The sequence below is a fragment of the Neolamprologus brichardi genome, chromosome 19 (genome assembly GCF_056152115.1).
Source record: "Neolamprologus brichardi isolate AB-2024 chromosome 19, ASM5615211v1, whole genome shotgun sequence".
NCBI lineage: Eukaryota > Metazoa > Chordata > Actinopteri > Cichliformes > Cichlidae > Neolamprologus > Neolamprologus brichardi.
In genome coordinates, this window is record NC_142122.1 from 10,715,186 (window position 1) to 10,735,332 (window position 20,147).

The 20,147-nt window shown below is 39.5% G+C and overlaps 1 protein-coding gene across 11 annotated transcripts in view; it reads left to right on the forward strand.

Moving 5' to 3' along the window:
* Window positions 1-2,655: 2,655 nt before the first annotated feature.
* The window catches only part of tnika (TRAF2 and NCK interacting kinase a), a 55,244-nt gene continuing 37,752 nt past the window's right edge, over window positions 2,656-20,147 (forward strand). For all 11 annotated transcript variants that reach the window (XM_006798747.3, XM_087833156.1, XM_087833158.1 and 8 more), the window contains exons 1-2: window positions 2,656-3,054; window positions 13,274-13,339. In XM_006798747.3, coding sequence (XP_006798810.1) covers window positions 2,998-3,054; window positions 13,274-13,339 — 123 coding nt within the window. In that variant the 5' untranslated portion in view covers window positions 2,656-2,997. The remainder of the gene's footprint in view (window positions 3,055-13,273; window positions 13,340-20,147) is intronic.

A 20,147-nucleotide genomic window follows, 5' to 3' on the forward strand; every position in this document is an offset into this window, starting at 1 on the left:
CGCATATCTTTGGACTTTTTGTTTCCTTTTTACATGAAAGTAGATACAGCTGTGAAACTTGATCATTTCTAAGATATATGGCTTGACAGAGCAGCTTCAATAATAGGCTCCTGCATAATAAGTTTTCAACTATGAACAAACAGGTAGGTTCTTCTTGCATAAGAAATAAGAACTGATGAACCTGTTAACTCCCAGAAAACAGCTCCTGCATGGTCGAACAATGTGAGCAAACTTTTATTTCTTTTCTCATGAAACAGTGAAATCAGCAGCATTTGCAATATGGAAAGTAAATATGTTTAATTAATTTTGTGAACAAAAGTTGGGTGCAAAAGCTAGGCTGAAGGACATCTTATATTATTTGGGAATCTGGTAGGAAAGACTATACTGTTGTATAAAAGACCCACTGTGTTTATGAACCAAACATCAAATATATGGAGAATTACAAATTGCAAACATATATAGTGGAAAGTGGAGAATAATATGCTAAACGAATGTTTTTCTTTTATTGTGAAAAATCAAAGGGTTGTTGGCCACTTGTACATGTGTGCAATCAGCTCTGCTATAGCAAAAGAAGTACTAACAAACCCAAACGAGGGGATTTCATAGGAAGCACATAAGGAGCAAAAAAGAAACAGCAAAACATAAAGAGCATAAATGCTAAAGGCTTAGTTTTTTTTTTTTGTCCTTTCATTTGAAGGCAGTTGATTACATAACGCTCCTCCCTTCTCTGGAAAATGACACTCCATAAAACTCAGGAGGCCTGATTCAGTAGAATGTCGTTGGCTGCATGTTATGGCATGTGAGATGGCCTAGTTGCTTGCTGGTTTAGAAACATGAGAATATAAAGCTACCTGATCGGGAATTTAGTTTATGTGTCATTAAGAATTCTCTTAAGCACGTGACACAGGTTGTTGTGAAGTCATGCATGGTTTCAGTGGCAGTGCTCCAAAATGTGACAAGAAAAGCCAAAACAAAAAACCTCTGATCTGCTTGAGTGTCTAAATTCTCTAAAATAAAATCTGTTTGAAATTAATTGTGTAAAGCCAAAAACACACAGCTGGGAAATAATACATTTTCCATTTTTTCTTCCTGATAACAGCCCTCTTTCCTTGTTCCTCGTTCTTATTTTTGTTTGCACTTTATGGAAAAATAACATACACGTCAAACCCAAATAAACTTTCTTCCTTAGAAATCTCTTCAGTTAAGGGCATGATGAAAACCACTGAAAAGGAAGTTCCTTTCACAGGTATGTCAGTGTGGAATTTTGTGTTTTGATGTCTTGATGTTTCCATCTGTTTTCTACTGGCATGCCTTTGCTTGGCTTTGCTAGTGCTAATAATATTAAACTCTACACTGACTGAATTTGGATGGAAGTCAATGCTATTTTTTACGATGTTCTGTAACGTAAATACTTGGAAACTTTTGTACTTCCTCCTCACTAAACTAACTCATAAAATATGCGAGCACATCTTATGTTGCTGGTTTGGTTAATAATGATAAACAAAATCCAAGGTTCTTGTTTGACAGAGTCAGCAGAGTCCTCCTTTGGAACAGCCTCGCTTAGCCTCTGTCAGGTCGACCTATTCTGATATTTGTTTAAAACAACTGCTGAAAACACATTTTTATAAGCTTTCCCTTAATTTCCCTCTTTGCTTTGGGCTATACTTTACAACTATTTGCGTGTATGGAAGTGTGTATGTTGGAATGAATTTCTGACCGTACTGTTGATTTAATGTCCATTAATGTGTCTGTATGTTTGAACAGGCATACTTAACTTTAATCTGTGGCTTCTATTGACACTGTGAAGCACTTTGTAGAAAAGTACTATACGAATAATATCATCAGTAGTAGTAGTAGTATCGTTGTTGAACAGGCATACTTAACTTTAATCTGTGGCTTCTACTGACACTGTGAAGCACTTTGTAGAAAAGTACTATACAAATAATAATAATAATAATAATAATAATAATAATTATTATTATTATTATTATCAGTAGTAGTATCGTTGTTGTTGTCGTTGTTTTTTTTAAAATAATTGATTAATAAATTAATCATTCACTGTGTTTTTCTTGTCTCTTGCTTGCCCTCAGGCAAATTCAGGGGAACCTAGAGTTGGATACAGAGACCAGAGAGGTTTCGTATTGTCTTTGGTGGAATGAGAATGTTATTCGTTGTTTATCATGTTTCCACAGATTTATGAAAACGCTTCAGGCATTTCGGGAAAAGGGTTGCAAGGTAACAGGAAACCTGATAAACAGACACCAGTTCACTTGCTGTGTGTGTTTACATTTGATGGATTCAATAATTATCTGTGTTTGTGTGTGTGTTGTGCCGGGTTACATTTACTCTTCTTATACCTTGTGATTAAAATATACCGATTTTCTGAAAAAAATAAATAAATAAAGAAAATATACATAGTTGTTCTATTTAATCAAAAGTACACAGGGAAATATAAGCAAAAATCAGAAAGTATTTCTTCACTCAATTACTTTTCTTTTCTTTTTTTTGTACAAGGAAATTGCTATTATACATGAGGAAGAAAAAAGTTTGGAAGTCCTCGCTGCCTCAGTAAACCCCGCCCGGTAACAGGCGTGGTTTGCTGAGGAAAAGCGGCTCCCACCTCCCTCCTTCTCTATATTTACTGGCTGGCTGTCACAGCAGCTTCTGTACCAGAAACAAATCAGTCTCCGTATTGCTTCACCTTACTCTGTATGGTCTACATCCCGCAGACATGGACTTCCAAGTGTTGATGTACACGGTGCTATCGCTTTCTATCATCCACGCGTTTGCGCTCTAGCTGTGCGCTCCAGGCCCGAGGAGCGTCCAGCTGCTGACGAGAAAGGGACTGATAATATTTTCTCATCCATTGACACATCACTGTGCAAGAGAGAGGGGGAATAGTAGAGACCTAGCAGCAGAGGAGACCACACAGTCGTGACAGCTAAGACCGTTCCTGGATATCGGACAACAGACAGTCGCTTTTTTGCGTCCTCCATCATGGCGAGTGACTCTCCAGCACGGAGCCTGGACGAAATCGACCTATCTACTTTGAGAGTAAGATTAATTTACGTTTAATTTCTGTTAAAGAAAAAAAAGAAAAAGTGTGTGTGTGCGTGTCTGTGTGTAAGAAAATTGATGTGTGCACTCGCGCGTTCCTCCTTCTCTTGCACCTGACAGTGCTCCCTGAATAACAACCGGCACAGAGCAGAGGAGGCTGCAAAAGGCGGATGTGCGGGAGACGGGCCGCCACAGTGTGTCAAATTATAGATCAAATTATATATAGACATTAACTAACATTACAGCTGGCTCGCACATCTGAAGGCTTATCTTCATTCAAGTCAGTTACAGGAAGGTCGGTGTTGTGTGTGATGCAGAATTGAGGTTGAGGCTGTGATTTTGCTGACCTGGATAGGGGGTGTTGTGTATCTTCTTTCAGTGGGCCAGCCTATTATAGCCTCATCAGAATTGATTCAGAGTGGAATTTAACCTATTTCTACCACATACTGCTGATTCTCTTGGCTTGTGTATTGTAAGAACACGACAGAAACTGCTTTTAAGTCAAACTCATATTCATCCAGATTTCCTCTCTCTTGCTGTTCATCGTGGTATTTACTCAGTGTGTGTGTGTGTGTGTGCGTGTGTGTGCAAGAGAGAGAGGCAAGTGTGCCAACCTACCTGTAGTCACTGTAACCTACTCAAAGTCACAACTGAAGCCTTGCATGCTGCAATAGCCAGTTCTTTTGTTCATCCAGTATGTGCTGTAAACCATAATGCGCACACACACATGTGCACACAAACAGACAGGCATACACAAACAGCCTGTGTTTATGTGTGCAGACCCGTATTTTCACTTCACTGGGCAGTACGTGTGTTTCTAATGTGTAGGTGTCTGCCAAGCTGATAGTCAACTGCATAAAGCAGTAAGGGATGCTTCAGCTAAAGACCCGTTTGCCGCTTTGAGAAACAAAACCACATCCCTCTTGCTTTGTCTCTCTCACACAGCGCAGTTGTCGTCTGTTTGTGCCCACATGCCATTTTTGTCTCCGGTTCTGTCTTTGCTGGTCTCCTGCTTGCTTCATGGTTTCTCGCCTATTTGTTTCTGCTCCACTAACACCAACTCATCCATCTACCTCCATTCCATTTCTTTTCTATCAATTTCATCACCTGTTTTTCTATCACCTTGACTATCTGACTGAGTGAATGTACCTCCCTGTCTCTCTGCCAGTCGCTCTGTCTCCTAGCATTATGTCTCTGCGCCCACCTCCTTGCACTGCTTGAAAGAAGAATAACATTTCCAAGGAATTGTGAATCAAGTGCTTAGGAAAATAAGTGCTACTTTTCAGGTTTACGCCTAGCAAAATGTTATCAGCGGGACGAGCTCTATTAAAGACAGAATGGAAAGAGAAATCTGAAAGAAGAAGAGGAGGAGTAGAACAAAACAGACAGAGAAACACTGAAAGAGGAATGAGGAGGCAAGTGGGAGTTCAGCCATGGATGCCTTATTTTTTAGGAGGCAGGATTTCAAGTGTCTGTCACTGTGACTTAGAGGCAGCTTACAAGGACGTGCAAACACATGCAGATGCTCATGTTTTCCTCTATACTTCATAGAAGTGCATTTAGGAGTATGGGAATATGTAATTATGTTAGATATTTCATTTGATGAAGTGGGGCAGCTCTAAAAAAAGTTTTCATATTTTTCATAAAAATAGTACTTGAGTCAAAAGATGGAAGTGGACAAAATAGAAGAGAAAAAATAGAATAGAGATTTCCTACCACCATAATGCTACATTAAGGGAAGCCAAAACTTTTATTTTAATATTTTTTCCCCAACACTATACTCCAGCTATTTCCTTTGTAATATTATGTTGTGAATGTCTTCTGTGATTTCCTCCGTAACCAAGTTACGCAACCTGAACAACATGTTTTACAAGCTGAAATAAACAATGATTTCCAGTCTTAAACACACCAAAGTTTGTCCGTTCAACATGTACGAACAATACCTATCTTCCCGAGCAATACACACACGCGCACACACACATATACAGACACACACATGGTCTAAGATGAATTTACAGTCATCCACTGCTGGACTGGCTAGACAGGAAGTAGGTCAGCTGGCTCTGACGAGGTGGGGAGGGTTGAGTGGGGGCTTATAAATACTGGGCTTGGTGAAGATGGTGGGGCATTGTGTTTTAGTCTATATGAGTGTATGGTTGGGGGGGTGGGGGGCTGTTCCAGGGCTAGAGCTTCCTTATAGGCACAAGGAGCATCACACAGACACACACACTTACAAGAGACAGACAGAATTGAGTGGGAAGTAAAGTGGAAAAAGAAGTGGCTTTTCATGTTTGCTGCCTCTGCATTTTTTCCTCTCTTGCTTTGTTTTCATATGCCTTGTCAGGTCCCCGCAACATCTGCTGGTGTGACACATCAACCCTGCGGCACCTGCATAGATGCATCATGTTTTATTTTAGTGGGGAAGGCCAGACTTACTAGAGGCATTCACAGAAATGTTGCTGCTGTGGCCCATCCTACCATGACCCACAATAACCATAAAAAATATCATACAAGGTTGAATACTTTAAAAATTCTTTAAATACAGACAGTGGTTTTTATGCAAAGTGATGTGAACACACACACAGGTCAGAGGCGTCAGAAGCACAAGCTCATCTAGTCAGCTGACGAGAGCAACAGATGGCAAACCAGCAGGAAGTCCAGCCAGAGTAATACACACACAGACACACACACCGCACACTAATACTGGCAGTAGACTAATGTGCTGTGCCGGGAGTCAGGTGTGAAAGCTGAGATGAAAGAGAGAAAAGGTGAAGGGATGAAGGGATAGTGACATGGTCAGAGAAAGACTAAGAGAAAACGCAGAGGGAGAAAGCTGGATTGAAGATAAAGGCAGCTTAGAGAGATTTACAGGAACATTGAGAGACAGTGAGAGAACCCAAGAAGGGAAGAAGAAAATGACAAGAGGGCTGAGCTCGGGGTAAAGGTGGAGATGTGACCAGTGACTAAAGTAGTTCAAGGCAAAGACCCATCTCTAGAGCCTCTCCCTCCCTCTCAATCCCTGTTGCCCAGTAAGGCCACATTCCTCTGCCCCTCACTATGGACTCCATAGTAACGGGGCCACAGCAGTGCCCAAGGCTTACACAGAGCTTATTCATGAATAGTCTATATACTGTATGGCAGACTGTCGCTGAGAAATGCCCCTCTCCCTCCCACCCTCCCTTCCACTGTGCCTGCCTGCTTCTAGTTGACCTATTTTTTCCCCCTCAAGTCACTAATGGAGTTAGATTAAAGCTTTAATTCCCTGCCATAAGTATTAAAATGTATAAGTAGTTGTGGTCTGCATGCATGTTTTACTTATTTAAGCCCTCCAGTGTAGCTTTTATTATTATTATAGTTAATTAATTATTTATAACATACCATAATATATTTGTAAGCATCTATAAGGATGGATGGGCACATTTTAATTATTGTACTTTATTATATTAGATCTATAAAAACCATCCCTTATGATATGATACCCGAAAGAGTTGTTGTAAACAGTTATGTGCCTTTAACTATTTTAGTGTTGTAAACTACGCATTGCACATTTTGTGTGTGTTTATGAATGATTAAAAATCCTTTAAAAATGTAATAATCAGTATATAAAACTATGATATCAAATTAATAAATGCTGGTATTTTGCTTCTTGCAACTAGCTAGCTCATTTCAGGAAAAAAGTAAGTGAGCCAAGAAAATATGTAGGAAAGGATTCCTTGGCAAACCTCACATGAGTAGTTTGTTGTGTGTAAGCACTGACCACACTGTCTGCTTTCTAAACGACTTAGAAGTGCTTGACAAAAACCAAATGCAGACTGTATAAAAAGATGCACGTAGCCACCTTGATGTCCTCCGTGAGTTTGTAAACTCCTGGTTTGCATTATGAATGGCAAACATCATGAAAAACATCAAGAGCTCCAGTTCCATGACTTAAAACAGTCAAAGTGCAACATATCTAATGCGTTCTATTCCAGCATGTTTGAAAGTATGCGCTGCACCACATACTAGCTTCCCTTTTCACCCCTCTCATTCAGTGACGCACAAGTGCACACTTACACTTGATCTGAAGTGTTTGAAGGAATCATGTGCATGCAGACAAGTCCATAATAGGAGTGATCCCTCCATTGTGTCGCACTCACATTGTGCAGGGCAGCAAGGAAAGAAAAATGCATTGAAATGACAGAGGGATGTAGAAAAGCAATTCATGCAGAAGGGGAGGAGTGATGGGCAAATGGGGATAGGGAAAGGTGTGAGATTGCAAGTTGGCAGAATCGGGCAGCGAGAGGTTCTGTTGCATCGCAGAACAAACCCTGCAGCGTGTACCCTCTTCAGTGGCCTGTTAATCTGTGATTAGACGTGGACTCCTGCTAATGTACTGTACATGTCTGGGTGAGATGTACTGGGAATTGGGCTACAACGACATCTCCTTGTAAAAACAAGCAATGTTGAGCTGTGTTGTTAAGTGTAAGTGGTTTTATAAGAGGCAAAGCTGGCCCCAGCATGACTCCTGTCATCCTCTTAGAGTCCCTAATTCAATCCACCTCACCTTTGAAAATCACTTTCTACAAAAATGCACTAACTGCACTCACCTGGTCACTGGCTAATGCACAGAAAGATATACTACACATATACAATAGGTAAATATGAGCTTGGCAAAAATCTTGATCTTGGTGAGTGTAAAAAGTAACATTTTGAGTTTAACTTTTACTGCATAAAGGCTGGTGATATAATGCTAAAGTACTGTTGTGCGATACAAAACTATACATAAGCCATGTTATAGTAACTCAGGGTGCCTTGGGATTATTTGATAAGTTTTAAGCACAATATGGATGTACTGTCAGCTTATACGGTATATACATTTTGGCCATCTGGAGTCAACCCCTTGAGCTCTTTGTCGCAATCCTCAACACTTTCTAGAGGAATTTTGCAGTATAGGGGTGTGGGCTGTATATTGGGCCAGTAGTATTGCCATGTGGGTTTTTTCTTAGTTTACAGTTGTATCATGAAAGATTCAAATATTTGCCAGAATTCAAAAGTTCAAAACACAGCATTGCAACAGGATGATCAATAGTATTCACATCAACTGCCAGTTGTCTTAGTCATGTGGTTTGTTAGTTTGACCCACATCACATTACACGTAACGTTATACATAGCAAGTTTAGCAATTGTTGATGTGAAAATAGAGATTTGTGCAGTTTTAATTTTATTTCCTCAGCTTTCATTGCAAAGATTGAACAACTCACTGCTGGGTCTGGTTGAAATAATCGTGACTGTTATGACTATAAAGACACTTCAAAGTCTTACTTTTTAGCAGCAGGGATGTACAATAAAAATACGCTAAAATACCTGAAAAAATTTGTTATTTTCTGATAAGCCAATTTTTTTTAAACAAATAATTTGAGAAGTGGTTTTGTAAATCATCATCTTAATCAGAATACTCATAGCTTATCTTCTCAGATGTGATGATTTAACCCTAATAGACCTTCTGTCTTTCTCTGCTATATTATAAATATATGACTCTAAACTTTACATTGAATAAGCTGTCTGCTGTTGTCTGCAGGTCTGTCATTCACAAAGATAAAGATAGCTGGTAAAATGTAGCGTGATTGGGATGTAGATGCAAACTGATTCACTAAACCTGAAGAATAATTGTTTGTGTCACTGTGTAAATGTACTGTCACAGATTAGATTTCCAGCATCTGCAGGGATTATTTTCAATTTTCTCGGGACTCTAATGTTCACTTATTGTACTGCTGTTTTTGTGTGTTAAATGTGTTGCCTCTGTCTTAATTTTATTTTTCATTTTTCCTCTCCACTTTTAATTTGAATTCACATGTCACTTGTGCATATTTTTAAAGTATGTAACTGTGTTGTGTGATTGATATGAATACTAATGTTTGGAGCTGAACTCATAAGAGAAATCAGAACTAAGTAAAATCTCATACAAAGACCTTAGTGACTACTCTCTAGTATCCTGCAATGTGATCTTTAGATTTAGTATTGGTTTAATTCATAACACAGCTGATATATGGCTGATACAATGAACAAAGAGACACAGCATTAGAGAGTAAAAGTGGCTTTGGTTAGACTAGGCATTGAGGTGTGGTTTTGTCAAAGGAATTCACATACCTCAAATGCATCAAAATGTGTCAGGCAACAAAGCATTGAGTGATGCATTACTTCTCAAGAAGGGTGAGTCTACTTTGTAAGTAACAGTTGATTCGTTATTAATAGCTCTACTGAAAATCTTTAATTACCTTGTTTACACATGGACTTCTCAGCCTTGTAATCCGCTGGAGCAAGCAATATATATTTAAGAGTCAGCTGCCTTTCTTATGGCCTTTGCATGCAACTTGTTCTGATCAGATTGATTATGTTTCCATGTGTATTCAGCCATGCTTAGATCACCTGATAGGGATTTTATGTGAGTAATTTGCTCTGGTTTTAACATTATTTTTAAGGTTAGAGCTAGGATTAGCTTTTGGTTAGATAGGAGTTAAAGTTAGGAATGTAGTGGAGAGAATTAAGGTTAGGCTGTAGAATGAAAGAATGAATGCAGTCAGTAAAAGTCCTCACACATGTCGTAAAGTGGCTTTCACAAGGGCTGCAGGCCTGCTCTTAAAAATCCATTATTAATGGACTCTGCTGCTCATGGGCCAATATTCTCTGTCTGGAGCAAAAGAGACAAGCCATTACTGTATTCATCCCTTGTACCAAAAGTTAATACAATGTACTTGTGACTAGAGCCTGTCTGATATAGGATTTTTAAGACTTTAAAAATCTGCTATTACATATAACGGCCGATATGTTTTTTTTCTGTAACGTTTGTTATGTGTAGTTATTGAATTGCTCATTACGTTTTACATTTTAATTTGTCAGCTGTTATAAATACTGATAGTGATAGATTTGCAGATAGCTATTGGCCAATAAAATCATCGCTGACAATTGGTCAATTTGCTGTTACCTACATTAACTTATTAGAAAAGCTGTATGAAGTACAGTAAAGGTTATCGGTGACCAGTCAGTGTCATGCTTCTATCATGTTGCAACGGCTTATAGAAAATAAAGGAAGTCGTGTTCTTTTGTGGCTTTGAAAAATTCTTAGAGAAGCGTCTGAATTGGAATAAAGCTAAGTAAGAAAAAAAAACTGCACCGTCATCAGACAGAAGCCTCTGCTCAAAAGTTGTCTGTGGGTGTCTTTACATCTGTTGGTGGATCCTCATTCTTTTTTCTCTGAGCACTTTTTTTTTAATGTATCACAAGCTATTTTTAATGTACTGTTATTCAGCAGCTTTATAGAGACGCACAGCATGATTAATTGGCCACCAGTGGGGTCATATGGCTGTCATGTGACCCTGGCAAAGACTCAGCAGGAAAACAAAATGAAAAAAAAAAACCCCAAAACAAAACAAGGAAGTAGGCCGAATTGTTTCAGTTACAGGGAACTCCAACCCACAGACGCACAGACGCAGATGCAGTCTGAGGTGGCCACGTGCCAAGAGCTGATTCTGCAAGTGGCCTCTAAAATATGAATGATATTGTACTATATTTTTGTGGGTAAGCCTAAAGATATGTATGAACTGAAGCATCAAAAAGCTGCTTTTTTCTAGCCACAGAACTCATCCTGTGTGCGTTCAGAAGTCTCGTGCATGCTTGTGTAATGTGCCTTCCAGTGCTTGTTTTTCAGCATTGCCTTTGTACCTATATGCATTTTCTTTTCTTTTCTTTTTTTTTGCACGTGAACGTTTCTGTTGTGTGTAAACAAAAAAGGAAACGAGAAGGCATCCTTCGATGAATCTCGAGACAGACTGTCAGAACTTTGTTTGCAGCTCTGAGAGTTGATTCACACAGCTGTCAAACACACACACGGAGATGCACACACAGAAGTAGTGAGAGACAAAGAAAGTAAACGGTGAAATAATCTACCTCTATAAGCTGGCAACATCGGTCACATGCACACTCAGAATGCCCATGTTAGCACTGTTAAAAGCAACTAGCAGTCTCTCTCTAACTTTCTCTCTTTCACGTGCACAAGCATTTACTTAGACATACACTCATCATTTTGTGCCCACTCATACTTGTTAGAACATTTGAACACTATCCCTGTGTAGGAGTGTGTTATTGGCACAGTGTGTGTGTTTTTGTGTGCATGTAGTTTTGAGAGTGTGAGAGAGCTAGACAGCGGGAGGATGTACTTGAGACAGAAAGTGAGAGAATGAGTTTTGCGATGTGTGCGCGTGCGTTTGTGTACGAGGAAAAGCGCATGTGTGTGTGCTGGCGTCTGCAGAACACAACGGAGTGGTGAAAAACGACAGAAAACAGGAAGAAGGGAACAAGAAAAGCGCAAGGCCCTGTCTTCAGAAACAGCTGACAGGTTGACAGGTCTGCTGAGACCAACAGAAACAAACATATGGAGACAGAGTGAGAGAGACAAAGGGAGGGATGGGGAAAGGCAGAGACACTGAGAAGGAAGAGGGGGAAGTTGAGACAGAAGAACAGAAGAAGGAGAAAATGCACTTTAGAAGTCTTAACATGGATGCAAGATTTATGCAAACCCCTTAAAATAGGCTACAGCGTTACCTGTTTAACATCAGAGGAAAATCTTTTTTTTATCTGTGGTATGTGGTTCACTAGCACTGTGGTAGCGCACGTGTCATGCCAGCAAAGTTAGCTGCAAGTTCAATCGAAAATTCACAGACATGATATGAATGTGAAGCGCAAACAGTGAGAAAGAGAAAGTGCGTGATAAAAAAAATAGATGAACTGCTAATGTAAGACGGAAGTGATAAGGTTAGAAAAGAGGGACAAGGATGCAAATAGAATACATGTGTGGCTGTTCACAATAGAAATAAAAAAAGATGTATTATTGAGAGGGGAACTGTCTGTGAGAAAGGAGTATTGTGTAAAACTCTCTGTTCTTTAGGTTTGTATGAGTCCCAGTGTAGATCTACATAATAGTGCAGTTTATTTTTGGTGAATCAGCAATGAAATAAGCCTTTAGCTTTGCCCCCAGTTGAAGAATCACATTTTAAACATCTTCTTTTGCTCTAAAGAAGAATGGAATATAAAAAACGGATCAAAGATTTATTTGAATACCCAGTAGAGTTGGCTGTAACATACTGTAATCCACATTCCAGTGAGCTGGTAATGACATTTTCAAAAGTTGGAACTATCATTGTAAGATTACATGGTTTATTGTGTTGTCATCATGAACATGTCGAGTGAATAAAACCTCAAGAATAGCTCCAGCGTTCTGGTTGAGGACAGTTGATGTATTGATGAATGATGGCCACATTTATCAAACTTGTGAATGACAGCGGCGGGGAGAAAAGCTGGTAAAGCTGGTAAAAGGACCTCAGTGTTTCTGGAACTCTGAACCTCATTCACTGTTGGAATGAGAGCAAAGTGCAGATAAAAGAGTGAGACAGACATAGATGGACTTCAGCTGGTTGGAAAACAGAAGCTGGAGGAGCAGAGAGAGTGTGAAAGAGACAGGGAGAAAGAAAGAGAGAGAGAAGGAAGGAGAGGGTAAATGCCAGCTATTGTTGGAATGCCGTAGCAACGTGCAGCAGAAAGGAAGGGGGAGGTGTGTGTGTGTGTGTGTGTGCACAGGGTCAGTGGGTTTTATGCTCAGTTCAAGCTGCTCCTTTTCAAAGATGCGTTGAGTTGTGTTGGCAACCTAGCGACTGTGGGCTTAAATTATTAGCTAGTCTGGATGCATGCCTAAAGCAATCCAGCACTGCATTTCAGAATAGTGTATCAACACTCTGGGAGCTTTACTGAGACATTACTGCTCATTTAAACTACCTGCACTGTTTAGAATACATGCCCACTGTTGTAATATGGATTAAAAGACTCAACGCTGCATGCAACATCAACATGCTAGCATGCTCAGAATTACAGTATGTTGATGTTAAGTAGATATAGTTTGTCTGTTAGCATGCTTTTTTTGATGATGGCGCTGGATGTAAAGTTACTTAAACCCCCATATCACCGCTCATTTGCTTCTCTTTAGACTCATCTCTGATCACCATCTGATTAAAATTTCTAGACAATTCATCTGGCAGCTGTGAAGCTGTCTCTTCCTGTACCTAAGATTAGACCAACTGAAGGCTTTTCTGTGCAAACATATGCCATACATCTGAGTTTGTTTTTAAGGTTATGTAGAGATGAGTGTCTGTAATCTAACCATTCCACTGTCTTTTCTTTGAATTTACAGGATCCCGTCGGCATCTTTGAGCTGGTTGAGCTGGTGGGAAATGGCACATATGGGCAGGTGTACAAGGTGAGACTTATATACACTAAGAATGTCGTTCTGATAGCACGCGCCTCATTCTTATCAGTTTTTTATTTCGCCTCTGCAAGTAGCTCGCGTGAAACAAAGAAAGACAATGTAAATGAAGGAGCATAGGAAATAATACAGGAGGTAAAAGAAACCCCACAGCTGTGGTGAAACTGTAGATGTGTAAAAGTACGATAACCTGCTAATTTTTCTTGTCCCTTTAAATAACTCTTTACTCTCTTTACTGTTTTTAGACCTCTCATATCTCAGCAATGCTTTAACCTTTTGATGTTTTTCTGGGACACAGGAAGTACTCGTGCTAAGTCGGTCTGCATTTGTGACATCACTGTGGTTTGTGCTTTTTGTTGTCAGATGGGCTCAGCTGTTTCCCGCAGTTATTTAAACAGAATCTCTCAGTCCATGTCACTGTCTGAGCTTCCTCTTCTCTTCATGACAGCCTGTCGTTCTCTGTTCCTTGCTTCCTTTTCCTGATTCTGCTGCTTTATTTTGCCTCTCTGCAGGATAGGGAAGCAGCCTGTGTCACTCTGTTTAATGACCCCTAGTTGGAATAAATATGTTTAAATATATGGACCGATAAAACATGTGGACAGCCTCTGACTCTGAAAGTCTTCAGTGCATGTATTTTGTGTGCTTGAGGACGTGTCTAATGAACCAGAGACTTAAGGTCAGGTGGTGATGGAGAGGAGCCTATTTAACCAAATGAAAGGTCAGACAAAGGTCAGACATGCTTATCCACATATGTGTGTGTGGTTGTTTGTAAGAGCCAGAAAGGACGAAAAACATAGAAATAATAATAACCAGTAGAATCTTAATTACAAATAAATAAATAATAATAATAAAAATATTGTTTGAAACTTCAAACCCATGTTGGTCTTAAACTTTTTCAGTCACTTGACCAAGACATTTTCCATGACACACACACACACACATGCCGCTTTCCCCCCTCCGATACACATTTACCTCACACAATGTGAGTGCTTTGTTAAGGCTATACTTTACAGTCCCTCTCACCCGTATTTATTTAACAATTAAGCTGATTTGATAAATTAGCTTATTTTGTGGCTAAAAAAAGAATCATAGGCTCAGTGTCAGGCTGGAATATGATGATTAGGAAAACGGGCTTGCTAGCCATTCCTCTTTGTTAGTGTATGGAAGTGGGGGAATGCAAATTTAATGACAAATGGCTTGAGAATAATGGTTACTCTTGGTGGTAAAAGTATGTGCCTGGAAATGCTTACAAAGCAAACTGTGCTGCGTGTTGAAAACTGTAACAATGGGATCAAATTTAGGATGATAATAAGGTTTGAAGTGTTTCTCTTCTCAGAATGGTAACTGGCTGTTGGGCTTTCCGGTTTCTTTTTTCATATGTGATATGAATCCTCATATATTTAGATTTTGGACAGCCAGTTTAATTTTAATGAACAAAAATGAAGGCCTATCTGTCATAATAGCTGTATAAAAGGGACAAACATAGCAGAAAAAAAGATTCAACTTCAAATATCATCCTGTTCAGTGCTCTATAAATACAGCTTAAACTAGGAAAGATCAGTCTCATACGCAGAGATAAGCAGCAGAGTCACTTGAGCAAAAATGTCATCTATTTTAAATTTCTTACACAGCTGAGGTTCCTCTTTCAGGCAGGCTGCCTGGAAGAGGATCAACGTTTTTTGAGCAGGTGAACCTCTGACTCGCTGAGATGATAAACTGACCTTCAGCCTGGCGGGTATTAGTGAAGTGGAATTGCTCTGGCTCGTTCTGAATCATTTTAAACACTTGTTATATGAGAAAAATAACACAGGACAATATCATTCTTTAGAGCTGTGGTATCTCCGTTCTGCATCAGTGAATCCTTGTCAGCGTGCTGTGCAGTTTGCCTTTTTTCGCTCAGATGAAAAGAGCAGAAGAAGATAAGAGTCAGACAGACTGCAAAAATGATTTGACTCTTCGTTTTGATTCCCAAAATAGATTCAAGTTGCTCAGAGGCCAGTTTTTCTGATGTTTATGTGATCACAGAGTACAAGTTAACAAGTTATGCCTTGATTTGTGGTGTGCTACAGTTTCAAATAAACCATAAATAACAAGCAAAAAAAATCATATGGATGAAAAAAAAATAAGGCTAGCTTTGAGGTTATTAAAACTTTAATAAGCTTCTTGAACGGAGTGAAAAATGCATCAGTTAATAGTTAAAAAAGAGCTACATTTTACTGAGCAGCTGGCATTTTTACATCTATACTTTAACTGAATAGAAAGATTATAAGAAAAAGTAAAAAAAAAAGAGTGTTTTCTCAATTCTATTCCTACAGCAAGAAAAACACAAAATGAGTTTGCTTTATTCTGCTGTAGTAAATTGCACTCGGTGAACTATGTGCATAGTGAAGCTATAGTTACTATAGCTATAGCTATAGTTTACTATGCATGCATGGTTTTGTGCATCCATTTGTGTGTGATGGCAGCATTGTTTTATATTATTGGTTAAAGAAGGGCACTAATGTGCCACATAGTTCCACGTTTGTGTGCCTGTGAGCAAGAGATAACAGGTTTATCAGCAATTCCATTACTCCATCTAGTTAAATGATACAGATCTGGCTCTCAGTTCTCCTTCCACCATCTCTCTTTCACTCCTTTCCTTCTTATATATGCCTAAAATCTTATCACAATTAAAAACTATCTATCCACATTATCATTTTTGTTGTAGTTTCTTTGACAGCAGAAATAGTTTAGAGACGTAGCCAATGATAGAAAATAATTTTACCCTGCCTTCACTCCTCTCACATGAGAGATCTATGGCGGTTATGTTTGCTAGTTCTTCCTCCTCTGCCTGCAAATCCTCTTACTTTTCATCCTTTTGCTTTTGTGGATTTCTCTTATCAATATATAATCACGTTCATTCTTTTGTTTCCTCTGTTTTCTGTGTTGAAACATCCCCAGTGAACTCTACTTAAGGGGGGACAGTGTGCCTACAGTATGTGCATATATATAGCTTCTACTGCCAGGTTTAAAAGGGCCATAAATAGAGAACATGGGTAATGCTGAATAATTAAATACCTTCTCTCTCCACTTCCCTCTCTCTTCATCTTCCACTCTCTCGGCTTCCTCCTTTAGATTTCACTGTTGTCCCTGTGCCTCATCTGTATTCCCCACTTTTATTCCCTTTATTTAGCCATCACCTCCACTCACTCTCTTGTTATACTGATAATACTTCTGTTATGTCCGTCTTCCTTTCTTTCTTCCTGATGCCTGTGAATATTTTATGTCAGCTGTACTTTTCCAAATGAGGAAAGACTCCTCACCTCTTTTTGGTACTATAAGGACATAGGAAGAAACTGACAGGTTGCCTTATTGACTGACAGGGTTATTGATCTGCTAATTGATTAATCACAGTTTCTTGCCATTCCCGTGGGAGAAGTGATTTTTCAGCTTGATGGGCAAAAGGACAACTAGAGAGGGCAACTAATCATATCATGGTCGCAGGAGCGCAAACTGATACACGCATTCACACACATGCATGGATGTGTGACACCCATATCCATCATCTCATCAACTGTCTCCTTGGCCTTCACAGCAGTAAACCATTTTATACTTTTGCGTGTGTTTGTGTGTGTGTTGTTTGCACATATCGGCCCCTCCCCTCTCTGTGACTTTGCTGTCTTCACACAGTGAGGAAGCAGTAAAAATAAGTGGAAAGAAGGCGACCAGTCTTTTTCTCTCTAGTGGCAGAACACATCCACTTTGCTGCTGCTGCTGCTGCTGCTTTGTGCACCACTCTTTAAATATTCACTAGTCAGTCTGAAAGACACACACACAGTGAAGAAGACGTGACAGTTGGGGACCTGGGCCGTGTGGGCTTTTCTAGTGTATGCTCACCCACTGTGACAGTGATGCTGTAAAGAGAGCACCTGCATGGTTGCCGGTTATTTCCGGCACCTGCATGGTTTCCACATTGATTTAGACACACGTACACCCCACTGGTGTACGTGTGTCTAAATCAATGTGTATACAAGGATCGTGCAGTGTCTGACATTTCCTATTGTCACTGTGTATGCTCCTTTCATGTGTTCAGCACTAAAGGTCGTGTGTATTCTTCTGAAAATGTCAGGGGTTTCACTTATCCTGAAAATGATGCACAGATTCAGGTCAGACATCAGTGAAGTCTTCACAGCTAATCTTGTTACCTTGGCATGTAAAGAGACAAACAGAACGTAGATTAGGATTAATCACTTTCTCTCTCCCTCCTCCTCTGTCCATAGTTGTGTTTTTGTTTTTGTTGTGTTTTTGTTGTTGTTGTTGTTTTTTTTACCTGCAGTGCTCTGCCTGTCTTGCTCCCCTCCCCGGTTCTTCTCCTCCTCCTCCTCCCTCCCTGCCCTCTTAAGGAACTGAATAAAACTTCAAAGGTGTTTCTTTTTTATCTTCCTTATCTGCTGGAAGTCACGCAGCAAAGGACCATGGGAGATTTTTCCCTCTGCACGCTTGCCACAGACTCCTTTTTAACACACACACACGCGCACACATGGAACACACATATCTCAGAGAAGCAGCATGAAGTAAGAAAGTCTGGCATAAAAGACTTCAAAACAGTATGATAGATGGAGTGACTTCATTTACTCCTCTTGTTTGATGTTCTAAACTCCTCCAGCTAGTGTTTCACAGCAGGAAAGAAGATCAAGCAAAAGCAAGCATATACACATATACAGTTTGTATCTCTTTGAAACTAGTCGTTCTTGGATCGTGCTAAAATTGGCAACACGACATATGAGTGGTTGGCATTACGTGTTGTGAGGAATGTGCCTTCCGCTCCATTTCAGTTGATTTTTTAACAAAGGTTAACTATCAAGTATTGATTGTGAAGTTAACAGGTTTGTAATTTGAATGCCAAATATTTGGGTTAATTGAAGATTTATGAATTTCCTTCTGATACTAGTCACATCAAAAACACTTTCACTGGCGCGGTTGGAGATAGAATTAAGTCTAAAATATATGGCCTTTTTTTAAATTTTTGTCTTTTTATTTTGCACATTCTGCAAATGGGGATTTTTTTGGTTTTGGGGTATAATGCTAAGTAATGTCAGAGAGCTCAAGATAATGTCTAGAGCTTGTTTTGCCAAGCCCAAATCATAAAAACAAAGAAAAAGCACAAATCCCCTTTAAGAAGCTGGAACCAGCCTTGTTGCTGAATCAGGAAAACCTATTTCCATGTTTGTTTTCACCATTGTGACAGTGTATTCTTACAAGATTTAAATTCATTTTATTTTATCTAAAGGAATATGTAAAAACCGAATGATTGATCAATAATTACACTTTACCGTGACATGTTCTAGTTTGACTAGATGCCAGGCAGCTTAGTATAATACAATATTTTTGTAATGTGAGTGTTTTATTTGGGTATAAATGTAATTCTTTTGCAAATCACACTGCAGATGTTCATAGATTTAGCATCCACCATAAGCTCAGTGGTAATGAGAAATTATAATCATCCTCTGACTCCCCTAAAAGATGTATAGGCTACAGTCGTGTTTTATAAGCTGCTGGTAGTGTGATAACAGGCTGACATGTGCAACTACAGAGTGACGCGTAAATGTAAAAGAATGTCGTGCTGAATGGCAGGATTAGTGTCAATACTGCTCGCAGAGGGTCGCAGCTGGAAGCACATGCAGCTCAGGTGTAATTTGTTTTTTTTTTTGTGTACACTACTTGAATATGTGTGTGTTTGTGTCTGCCTGTTGCTATATATAACACATGTCCCTGGTGGTGGTGTTGTTGTGGTTTCCATTGTCACTCTGTTTCAATATAACTGTTTTACTGTAATTTCTGCTGTTTTTCCACACATGCACTCTCTCACACACACACACACACATGTGCTTCAGTCTCTGGAGTCATTATGAATGAACTGTGAACCGTGACTGAAGTGGATGTTACTGTGGGGCCAGCAGATGTGCTTGTTTTTACCATATACAGAGATACACTCACGCACACACAAACTCACACCTGGCAGTGTTTTCATTAGCCTACATCCTCTCTCTGTCTTCCCCAAGGCCACACGTCCCACTTACCCACAATGCACTCCTGCCGCCTAGACCAGAGTCAATTAGCCATAGCTGATGTCAATAACAATCTCTCGTTCTGTCTTTGCTTTTCTTTCCCAGTCTGTCTCTTTCTACTGTATATTTCCCAGTTATAGAGCAGCCTCTTTTTTACTGATACTGTCATTGAGCTTAAAGCAACTTTTTCGCCACTTGAAATGTTCATCAATAGGTAAATCAATAAGCTATACCAGCCCTCACTCTCTATTATCCTTCATTTGCTGTGTCTTCTCCTTTTTATGGCCTTTAGCTGCATTTTCTTTGTTTTTCCACTCTAACTGCTTTTCATCTAAAATGCTTTTTCTCTTCATGTGTTCTGTCCTCCATACCCTCGCTCATCTGTTTCTTCCCATCTCTCTTTCACCTTCAGCCTGCACAGTAAATCAGCTTGGCTGTTCCTTTGACCTCCAGAGCTGCTGGAGCGTGATGCCGAAGTGCTGAACCTGCCGCTTTTCCTCTTCACAGCAGCCCTTCTCCCTCGCTTGGGCACATTGCGAATCACTTACTCTCTCTTTTCTTGCCTGTTTGACAGCAGTTGCATTTAGAGGGAGAAGTGTTTCCTCCCAAATTTAAAAGATTTTCAGCAGTTTTATTTGAAATGAGAGATAAGTGGGTGTATGGATGAATGAATTTATGTTTGATTAAGATCGGATCGTTTTAGATCCGTTTCAGAGACAAGGTCAAGCAGTTATTTGGTTGGATTTTAACAACAG